At 38.5% G+C, this 12,064-nt stretch overlaps 1 protein-coding gene across 6 annotated transcripts in view; it reads right to left on the reverse strand.

Annotated features, from left to right (window-relative positions):
* Window positions 1-206: 206 nt before the first annotated feature.
* Window positions 207-12,064, reverse strand: part of PDE1A (phosphodiesterase 1A) — a 144,967-nt gene continuing 133,109 nt past the window's right edge. For all 6 annotated transcript variants that reach the window (XM_077785108.2, XM_021531325.4, XM_021531322.4 and 3 more), the window contains 2 exons: window positions 3,666-3,782; window positions 207-3,349 (listed from right to left, as the gene is read on the reverse strand). In XM_077785108.2, the coding sequence (XP_077641234.1) occupies window positions 3,709-3,782 (74 nt within the window). In that variant the 3' untranslated portion in view covers window positions 207-3,349; window positions 3,666-3,708. The remainder of the gene's footprint in view (window positions 3,350-3,665; window positions 3,783-12,064) is intronic.

Raw genomic sequence — 12,064 nt, forward strand, 5'->3', positions numbered from 1 at the left:
AAATTGTTTTCAAACATGCTATGAGGATGTGAGTTTGTGTGGCAAAGTGGGACAGTAATAGAAAAATTGTGGAGTACCAAATGGGTGAAAGGGTTGGAAACTACCATATATACACACTGTCACTTCTCAAAGTCAGTCATACACAAAGGAGCAGAAATGCTCCAGGAAATCAAATTTGTAACTAACACTCAGGAGCTTCACAATCCTTGCCCTCAAATCAGATTTATTTGGGAATATCATCATAGGAAATATGGACAAATACAGCAGAATAAAAACACACAGTTGTAGATTGCCTTCTTGAAAATTAAATTAAAAAAAATACTGGCTAGATCATAACCCATAACAATATTACATAATATATCTGTCATATATCTCAAGATAAAAGTACAAAATAAAACTCTTGAGGGCTCATTTATAGCTACAGCTTGTCAGTGTGCTCAATGCAGGGTACATGCCCAGAATGCTGTGGGAGAGATGCAGATACAAACACCATTTCTTAGGGCCCCATGCAGTGTTTTGGTAGCGCAGCCTTACAAGTTTCAGAGATAAAACTACTGTTCAGGGAGAGGTTCTCTCAAGAGGCCTGTCTCCCATGTGAACCCAAATTTCACCCAGCCCAAAGCCTTAACCAGCATGTGTTGGCTCTATTGGTCTTTTCCATCAAAGAAAATTTCTCCTCATCCAAACAACACACCAAGCTTTGAGTCGTGTCCAGGCAAAATCTTGCTAAGAATAAAGGAAGGAAGAAAGAGAATCAGCTGGCATTAACAAAAAACTAAAGACTCTTCTTGTATTTCAGGAACATCTACCACAGTGATAAAATCTGAATGCAAATGAGAAAATAGTATTATTTATAGAAAAACCACTCTTCTATCCTAATGAATGAGATCTGCAGGCAATGAGCACCTCCTGTGAGCCCAGGAACTCCTTCTGGCTTCTGCAGTGGAGATCTTGGTGCTCACTATGACAACAGGACACTGAGAGCCCCACAGGGTGCTTCAAGTTCTCTGCAGAATCTGTTATACTTTCTGCTTGTATTTCCAGGTGAAAATTTTTGCAGAGTAATAAATCTCAATGGGATAGAGACACAGAAAAAAACTTTTAAGTTCAACTATGGTAAATGTCTGAAAGTGAAAATACAATATAAAGATTAAATTCTGTTGCTTCAGACTTTCAGTCTCAGTGAAACATAAATTACCATGTTGAAAAACAGTCAGTAGCAAGAATCTAACTGGCCCAGTTTCTAAAGAGTAGTTGTCTTTTGTTCTTTTCAAATTAGGTGGGAACTATAGGTGATCTACTTATCTAAAATAAGTTTCTGACTTCTCAGATCTTAATCAAAAAGATTTTCTGCTGCCACAGCATATGGCAACTTACAATTAAAAAAAGTCTGATATGACCATTAAGTTTCTTCTCTTGTCATAAGGACAATAAGAAGCCATAAGATGGTTTACATTTTATTACAAAGGAAAAAAAAAAGAGTCCAACATTCCCAAAAAAGGATGCAAAGGTGCACAGAGTGATCCAGGCTACTAATAATTTGCTCAAACACCAGCAGAGAATATATAAATTCTTAACTCTTAGCAAAAAAATATTGATTGCATTATAACATCTATGATACAATTTCATCTGTTAACATTTCATTCGTTAACGTCACTGTACAGAAATTTGTCCATGCTAAATACAAGCCTTGGACCAGATACACAAAACAATTTAAATGTATTTTTTACATCCTATATGCACAAACATTTCTTAAGTTAAAACTATGCATACTACTTATGCATAGCACATATATGGCTTACATATTCAATGACAGGAATTCCACCTTTTGGCATGCCCTTGTCCTAGGGCTCAGAGCTTACACTGTTCCCAGCTCAACTTTGACTGCTCTGCTGTCAGAAAAGAGACAGTCAACAGGTATGGGCATGCAAGGGTCAGCAAAGGGGATTGGTTCGTGATTCCTTCTTCAGTCGGACAAAGCGTGCCCTTGTTGAGGTGGAACCTGATCCTGCTGAGCTCTGGTTGGATCCCTGGAGCAGCAGATGACCAGCACACAGGTGTCAATCGCCCTTGGCACAGAGGAGAGTGCCACTGCCCCACAAGTCCCCTTCAGAGTGGACCATGGCTGATTAGAAAGACTTTTTGTTCAGTGAGGTAATGACCACAGGGTCCGAAAAGGAGAACAGGGAGTGCAGTGTCTGGAGTCACCTGAGTGCCTACAACCTGAACGGGAGCCTAGAATTTTCCTAGCAGGTTCCAGCAGAGGGAAATGAGGTTGGCTGCAGCTGTGTAAGACACCCAGACAAATCAGGAGGGGTCATGTGCAGCTCGAGGGAAGAAGAGATGAAAATGGAGTTTCTTTACGGGCACAGTTTGGGCTGGAGGGCTCATTCCGAGGCTTCTTGCAGAGGTAACTGCCTGTGTGCTGCTGTTTTTGCTGCCCCTCAAAAAGAAACAAACTCTAGCAAAGATGTTGAGCATATTGTCACCTTTGCATTTGAGATAAACCATGACATAAGGCCTCTGTGTCACCTTCCAATTCTGTCTAAGAGGCAACAAAACATTTTGCTGAAGTGAAACAATTTTCATGCATTTCTGTTGCTGTCTCTTCCATCTACAAAACAGTAAGTACCAGCTTCATGGTAGGGCTGACACCAGTGCTGTTGTCTTTCAAAATATTACAGGATTCAGAATGTTTTCTTCTTTAATGCCAGATGCTATTCAATTAATTTTAAAGAGATATTTCAAATACTTTCAAATTTGTTCAACACCAGTTCTTTCCCTATGGTAGCCACTGCAGTGGGGAAGAATCTTCATTCATGCAGGCTGGTCAGCGTAACTTTGCAACTTCCCTGTACAGTCTACAAACATTTATTTCCAGATATTTTAAGGAAGCTAACAAGTAGGACTTTTATGGTGCATGCAGCATGATTGCATGAACAAGTATCTAGAAACACATTTCATTTTGATTTTCCATTTTCATTGGACACCAGCAGCAGTGACATGTAACAGCAATCCCAGGCAGATGACAAACATCATGTTTTCACATGTCTCATGATTAACTGGAAATATCTGGTACCAGTGATGCAACAAAGAAAGGTCCAACTTTGGCCAAAAAGATTATTTTGGCTAGTTTAAGAAAGCAGAATAGAAGAGGAAATAGCAACACAAAAACAACTGAAAACTTGCAAATTTTTAAGTGCCTTGAGTTACCAGCTCAGGGTTTTACATTTGACAGTTTTGATCATTTTGTTCAATCACTCTCCACAGAAATAGGATGATCCAAGAACAAGTTGACAGATAACAGCCTCTGAGATCATGAGGTAGGAACAGCTAGAGTTCTTTTCTCCTGCAACAGAGGTCAAATGAGAATTCATAAATGAGAGATTTCTGATACTACTACTTCCAATATTCCATATACTTGAATTAAGGATGATTTAGCACATGATCATTTAGTCTAACACTAAGGATTCAGTGATTTAAAAGTAGTGGTTTTCCCTTCTTTATATTGAATTTTTTTAAGGTGACATTGAAAGAGGGGTACCCATTTCAACATTTTGTAATATAAGCACAACTGGGATGAAATAAAGAGGTTAAGAATAGCACTAAGTAAGCCTTTGTGGTATAAAACACTCCCCATTAAAAGAAAGAAATTACCAAATTACCTGTCCTGCCTGAAATGTCAGAAGCTTATAAGAAATAGCAAATCTAGTTCTGTACCAGTGCTTCTGTCTGCTCCGTGGCTTTTACAATATCTTCTGACTTACAGTGTTTAGGCTCACCTGGAAGATAAACAAACATGATTGGCAACCTGAATGAGGAAGTTAACCAAGTCAAGAGAATCTCCACAGCCATAGACAGTCAGAATCTGGTTCCTCAAGATATTTTAAGGATAAAATGAGGCTTCGGTGACTGCTTCCTTTAATTGCTTTCTCACCAGAATCATCACCTCAAATTAAATAATTATTATGGTTTATCCACAAGGCAAAAGATAGAATGAAAGCAATAGATAACAGCATAAAACAAAACTATGAAGACTTTTACATGAGTGTGAATAAAATGGGTTTGAGTTTGTTTCAATTTTTTTGTTTTAGTTTATTGAAAGTAAAAATTCACCCTCTGCAAAGTGCTGTTTAAATCTTCTTTACCGTAGGCTTTCGAATCGGAGTCTAATTTCCTCCCAGATAATGAAAGATGATGGTGTCAGGTTCTAGGAACTAATTTCAATCAGATAGGAGAAATGACACAGAGTAACACAAGCAGCTTTCAAACTAAGTGATACAACATGAATCTCAAACAGATACTCATAGTGTTGAACTGTTACTTAAACAATTCACAGAATCACAGAATTGCTGAGTTTAAAAGGACCCCCAAAGATCATCCCAGCCAGCTCGTGGTCTCACTCAGCACCACTGCCAAGAATCACAACCTGTGCCTGAAAGACTTATCCAAATGCTTCTTGAACTCTGTCAGCCTTGGTGCTGTGACCACTGCCCTGGGGAGCCTGTTCTGGTGCTCAGCCACCCTCTGGGTGAAGAACCTGTTTTCTAATAACCAACATAAACCTCCCCAACATAACTTTAGGCCATTTTCTCAAGTTCTGTCATTGTCAGCACAGAAGAGATCAGTGCCTGCCCCTTCTATTCCCCTTATGAGGAAGTTGTAACTGCAATGAGGTTTCCCCTCAGGCTCTTCTTCTCCAGGCTGAACAGACCAAGTAACCTCAGCTGTTTCATATATGGCTTCTACTCCAGACCCTTCCCATCCTTTGTCCTCTTCTGGAAGGTCCCTAATAGCTTAATATCTTTCTTATATTGTGGTATAAATTTCAAAAAACTTAACAGTAACTTCTAAGGCATATATAGTTTTCTGTTTGTGCATCCAGTTTTTTAATATGATAAAAAAACGTGGTTGCTAATGGCTGTTATCTTATAAAACTTATATTTTTTATAAATACATTTATAAATATAACCTTCCCTCCATCCTTATCCCATGCATGAACACAGATGCCTGCCTTCCCTTAGTCCCAGGATCCTGGTTTACCCGAGGAGCGCTGAGGAAGCAGGAGCACAGCAATCTGTGCTTGGACGCTGCACTGAGCGCTCACCAAGCATTTGCCTGGCACAGACGATCCCCTGATGCCACCTGCAGCACCATAAATCACACTGGCATCTTGTGGTGTGGATGTGCCCACTGCAGTTTAACCTGGCTGCTCTCCAGAGGCTCTCACTGACTGACTGCTGGTGGTGTTGAATGTGCCGCACACTCAGTGGGACTGGGCAGTCCTCTCCTGCCACACACAGTGAAGCTACTGGCAGTTTGTTTTATCACAGAGTCATTATCTCCCTTGCATTTTGATATTAAGGATTAATGTGGCTATCATTACAAGTGAGAAGTTAAGTTTGCCAATTAGCATTTATAAATCATTGAAATGTGGAGTTGTTTAATTAAATGTAAGCAGTTTTTAAAATTAATGTTCTAATTAATAAATCACTCAGGAGAAAAGGAAAATCATCACTTTAAAAAATCACCTTATAATAGTTTCATTTCATCTTGTACCATACAATTAAATTAAAGTGAGATGATGGAAAGGAAAAAAGGTATTGTGGAGAAAAACAACATTCAGTCTCAACTGCAGTGGTTGTAACAGTGACCCTCCAATCTTCCCTTTGCACCAACCTGGACCCAGGGCAGAGCTACTCCTGCCACTAAAATGTAATGGTCTACAAGAACTACACCTAGAATGAGATGTGACACAAAAAGCAGAAAACAGCCCCTTTTTAAGTTTTTAAAATGGGGAACCCCCTCATCATACCACATTCAAACGTTCATTGACAGATTCCAAGAATGTACATACATCATTTCCCATGGTCCCCAACTTCTATAATTGAATCACAGAAGACTTAATTTGATTTTCTGCTTTTTATAAAAGACAACAATGACAACTAATATATGAAACTTCAACTTAAATAACCATGTTGCTTTTCTTTTTCTTTTTCTATCTCACCCTCCCAGCCCTATCACCTGCACGTGCTCACTTCTCCACCCCAGAAGTCAGCAAACATTCTAGACATGCCATTAACTTTCTGCCCCACCATTCTCAGCTCAGAAACTACAAAAGTATAGAAGTCTTCTTCTTGAAAGAAACATGGAGAGCATCCTGACAGATGTATGGTGTCTCTTAGAATACTCAAATGTCTAATTTGTGAAACAGGGAAAGGTCATGTGTTTGCTACCTTCTGCTTGCTTAAAGCAGCATTCCATTGAAATGACCTTGGTTGAAAGAGTCCCGTCTGGATCCACTGGACATCAATAGAGGTGCAAAGGCACTATTAAAAACCTAATGGCTTCTTACTCATTTAATACATTTTGCATTTTGAAGTTTTAAAGTACAATGCATTCTCTAAAAAATCTCCTGCCTTAGAAAACAAATGAGATTAACACTTTATAAGATAAGAAATCTCTGTTCTCATTGGGAATGTGGATTGTAAAGATTGACATGACAACAGCATGAACTAACTGCATGCTGAGTTCTATCTGATCTCTTAAACATCATTTTTGTTGGTCAGCCATCTGAAGACCCACAAGTACAGCTACACCACAACTGCCTTCTGCCAAGCCTGAAAGATAACAGATACAGCTTTTCCTTCAGCATTCCTCATCCAGGAGAGGAGGAACTTCTTTAAGGCACTTAAATTTTAAGTTGAGCTTTAATACAAACCTGTTGTAAAAATACATGTCAAAAGATAAAATGTCAGTTATTAGACAACTTCAGATGCTGTGAAAGTAATTTTAGTGTAAATATTTTGATTTAGGGCCCAAAATTAACCATCTGTTATTTCTGATGGAGAAAAACCTGTCAACAATAAAAGCATGGAGCCATGGAATGTGGAAATCTAGAGTAAGTGGGAGTTCTCCATTAAAAGGTTTTTTGAGAAATATGCCAAGTGATATACTCATGCCTAAGCTAAGCATTATAAGCATTTCAGTGTTGCTGCTCAGACAATGCCATACTTCTGGCACAATATTGCAAGGCTTACTGTCATTAGAGCATTAATGAGCTTCATATTTTAAATAAAAGTGAGGAAAATAAGTGTCATTATATCCTTGATTATTCATATTGCCCTAACACCTCAAAGCTTACTCTAAGTACAAACAAACTCATAAAATATAATGAAGATGTATAGTGTCTTCCTCTTCCTTTGATTACATCTATTCTTCATTGCTTGGGCATGTTGCCCTTGATACTGTGTTGCAATGTCCAGATACTAGACATGGTCATTTTTTGATAAAATACACTCTGAAAACATATTCTGTCAGTTTAGTGATTTTCTGGCTGCTCCCCTTGTCTAGCAGCTACAGTCAAGAGATTGATCTTCCTGATTAAGTGAATGACACAGTCCTATGACAACAACAGTTGCCAAATTCCATCTACTTAAGCTTAACTATTAGATTCACACTATGTTTGGGACAAAGGATGTGGTTTACAAAATAACAATAATATTAGGTGTCTAAACTAAGGGGAACAAATATTAATAGTGTAATTACTTATTCAAAAAGAAAATGTTAGAAAGTTCTGTTCTGAAAGTTTACCTTATTCTCCAGTAACAAATGGCTATTTAATTGTAAATATATATCTTTAAATAATTCTAAAACCATTTTTCAACTAAAGTATAGTCTCTAATTTCCTAGTACATCCCAAATAGCTGATATCAAGAAGTTGATATTTGTTTATATGCTTCTATTTGATGCTTTAGGGTATATTTTACTCGGGCCTGAAGAAACTGTCCTATGCTGGTGGTTTGTACAACACCTTATTTCAATATTTTACGTTGCTGTTGATGTTTGACGGGGAGATACCAGACACTGCTGCAGCTTCACCCTGGACAGTTTGATTAGACTGGCTTGTGAAGAATTACCATTCAGTGGGTCTGTATTCTGGGTCTCTTGCTGGGCATCGCTGAGATCTTTCTGGTTCAGATCAGAGTTAGTGCATTTTTCTGAGCTGGATTCATCACTCAGAGGAGTTTTGAAAGAGACTACTTGTAGGACGATGGATCTGGGAGGACAGCTTGTACCATCACTCCCCTGACTACTCTCACTTTGTGTCCTTGTTGCCTTTTCCTGTAACTGTGCATCTGTGGAATTTTTGCTTTGGTCTTTTTCCTGTTCACCAACATTTCTCACAAGTTCTTCTACAAAGAGGGAACAAAATAGGTGAGTTAGATAAGAAGGATATGCCACAAGTTTTTGATTTCAGACTAGTGAGATATAGAGCTGCACACAGGAACACTGTGAACATCTGTATGAGGCCATGCCCACTGTGGTAAATATGGGTCAGGTCCTGCTCCTGATTGCATGACTGCAGCTGAACTGTAGCAGTTCTCTTTCTGGTTTGATGTCTAATATGTACCTGGTTTTGGCTATAAGACAGAGAAAGGAGCATCATCAGACAGCAGTAACCTGAAGGATGGGAGCAGGAGGAGCCCTTGGTGCAAGCATGCCCCTCTGCAGTGGTGTTTCCTGACACAGGACTAGGAAGAGCAGAGCTCATCAGTTCTGCAAGAGAGAGAGGGCATGGAGGGGAATGCCTTGCTAGGGATGGGGCAGGCATCAGGGCTGAGGGGAAGCCCTGAAGGAAACTGGCCTATCAACCTGGAAAAGTCCAAAGCATCAAGTTGGGAACAAGCTGGAACAAGCTATAGGAGGTTATGCAGGTGCTGTCCAGTACTGCTGCCATTTTGCCTAAAGGCACTTCTAGAATGGGAAGGAACAGATATGGGGGAACTGCACTTCAGGGGACAGTAGCAACAGGAAAAAATAATGTTTGTGGAAGGCTCTACTCCTTACTTTATTGCAGAGACCTGGAGAACAGTACAAATGAAACGGCCCAGAGTAAAAGGAGAAAGAACATAACAGCAGAGAGGTGACACCAGGAATAACTAGATGAAAAGGAAACAGAGAATGAAAAACTTGTGATGGCAGCTGAAGAGTCCAACAAAAAAATAAATCTACCATCTTCACAGAGGGCCTATTTTCTTGCTATTATAATCTGCATTTCATAAATTTAGATTTTAGAATCTGTACACTAGTACAGAAGATACCAAATACTGACAATTTTAAAAGTTAGCATTGCAGTTTGAAGAATGTGGGTTTAAAACAGCTGCATGATATTGCAAAAAAATTCTAATTTGGATGTTAGAAATTACTAAGGAAGGAAGCCAACCTATTGAGTTCAACTGGCAACTCCCAGAAACTCTGATTTTGAGTGACCAGTCCAAATCCAGGCCACAAGTGATTGTACATGGCAACTGAAAGATAACCCAGAATGTGAGCACATTTTTATTGCTGTCAGCATTTGGCACCACCTCACTTTTCTAGATACAGAGAAAAGTTCCCCCTGAAGTACAATTTGGTCTGTGAAATGGGATGGAAGGGAACATCTTCAAACCTGATGTGCAGAAGCAGATTAATTTCATTTTTTTTTCATTTATACTTTCTAGTACACTTTTTAAAAAATCAAGAACTTTAAAATTGGAGCAATTTCTACATTGTTAAACCATTTTCCCCAAAATTTTAGAGTCATGTTTGGTTTAGATTCCAAATCTTCTGAAACTTGGTCAGGTAGTCTTTTTCTACAGACTTCAATATAGCTCTTACAAAGAGGTTGGGTTAAAGGCATTGAGAAATATGCACATGGAAATTAATGCAAGTTATGTTCAATCTAAAGACATTATTTAAAGCACCTGTCACTCATGATATAACCTACCTACATAAAGCTTTTTTCTTAAGAAAGTGCCATATTTGCCTCCAAATGGTATAACTACAGCATTTTTTCTTAGCCTCATAAAAAAACCCAAGAAAATTCAAAAATAAAATATTTCACATGTTGTTCAGCTGTATCGCTAAGTTAAAAAAGAAAAGCTGAACAATGAGCACACATAAAACTAACAATAGTGTAGCTCAGGCTGGTGAGATTTTTTAACTGAAAAGCTAGTAAGAAGAAAGTATTTTTCTCACTGAGTATTCTTTTAGGACTATTCCAGACAGAACTCAGATAGGTCTTGGTCTAACTGGTTGGCTGACCATTTTATTCTTATATAAGAAAGCTCAGAATATTCATACATGCAAAATCCACATTATTTTTTGTTCATAAAGCTGAATTTCCAAATTCAAAATTGTTCTTATTCATTACCTACCAAACTTAAACTGGCAAATGAAGGTTAAGAGTTTAATCATAACAACTCCAGTGGCTTGTTCCTGATTTATGTCATGATGGTCTCCAATTTCTATGGCAGTCCTTGAGATGATCTCAAATTTGTCTTTTTAAGGATACCTAAACCAGAGCCACACTCTAACTCGGGACCAACTGATGGATGGAGCTTTGAAATGAAGTATCTTTGCAACCAAGATACGCTTGGTGTAAGATGTTAATTTAATGTAGCAGGTAAAAGTTATGCCTTTTGCATTTAAACTGGTATGAGACTACAGGACCACCACCAGGAGTGGCTGGTGGGAGTGACAGACTGAGAAGCCACAAGTACAAAATTCTCTAGGATGATGTCACAAGTGTCATTAAGAGCCCCCTCTGTTTTCTTAGTATTAAGTCTGTCACCTGATGGACATCTAACTCAATATTCTGACTTGCTTTGCTCCACTCAGCTTTAATCCACTGCTAAAAAGATGAAAAATACTGGGCTTTTGTGGTGTGTCAGCCACCTGTGGAATATGCTAAATGTGATGGGAAAACAGATTTCTGCTTTCTATAACAGCTAATAATTGTACCTTATATTACATGGGACCTTTATATTGCATATAATACTTGGAATTCTCTATAATTTCTGCTGTCCCATATCACTTTGATGAAACAGAATTATCTAGCAGTCTAAATGAGGCTGAGACTGGGACAGGGACGAAATAAATAGAATTCAAGCAGGGCAATGCTAAATTAATCCTACTAGTGTAAGAGAAATAGAGCTGGCATGATGTCTGGCCCCCACTGCTGTGCAGGAAGAATTGTAATAGAGATTGTGGCAGTGTCTGCCTCCAGCCAGCCACAAAATGCCAGGACCCTCTGAGGGCAGTGGGCCAGGCTGCTGCCCTTCACCCTGCACTGGGCTTCTGGGAAGAGCAAGCTCCCCCTTCCTATGGGCACATTACCATGGCCAGCCAGAGATGGAAATGGAGTATGCTAAATGAACCAGGTAAGCTGGTATTTGCAATATGCCAGTCTAAACATTCAGTATGAATAAATAGATTAATAAGATATAAAACATTAAACAACCATCCATCTTGGCTCTCAGAAAAAAAAAATTATGTTTTGGTTTGTTTCAGTGGCTATGTTAGGCACTGAAGAGCTCAGGGACTGTCACAGCCATTCAGAGAAAGGGCAGGAGAATGTTGTGCAGTGCAGTCAACTCAGGGTATGTGTTGCTCTTGCTGCTTCTGATTTTCCTCTCTCTGCTTTAACTTGGCAAAAGTGCAAGGAGCCAGGCCTGTTTATGTATTTTTCAGCTGTTGGGTTTGTTTTCTTTAAAAGAATCCAAGTGTTATTCAGCAAAATCTGTGTGAATTCCTCTATAAAATAAATGGTTTCTACTAATCCTTCTCATGGAAGACTGTGCTTTAAGGCAGGATTTCTAGAAATGCAGAATAGTCCTTTATGAGAAGCAATAATGGCATTTTACACAAACATGATGGAAAAGGTGCCCTTCTTCCATTGTGTTTAGGCTGTTGGCAAAATAACTGTAATATAATATTTGGTTTGGAAAACTGGCAGGACTTGTAAGGCAATTGCCAAATTTTAGAATAGCTGAAAAATTCTGGTACTCAGAAATTTTGTATTTGCAGAAAATGTATTAATTAGTGAAGGCAACTTCTTTCCTTTCTTTAAAATATTTTTATTGTTATTATACTCTTTTTTCATTAAGTCACTATGTTTTTTGTTTTGTTTTTCACTTAATAGGTGTCAGAAAATTTAATTGATTTTTTTAAGTCCTTTTTTTTTTATTGTTTGCTGGAGTGAATGGGAGCACCGAATCCCTATCAGTCCAATGAAAGATTA

This window comes from Lonchura striata, chromosome 7 (genome assembly GCF_050655825.1).
Source record: "Lonchura striata isolate lonStrDom1 chromosome 7, ASM5065582v1, whole genome shotgun sequence".
In the NCBI taxonomy this organism is placed as follows: domain Eukaryota; kingdom Metazoa; phylum Chordata; class Aves; order Passeriformes; family Estrildidae; genus Lonchura; species Lonchura striata.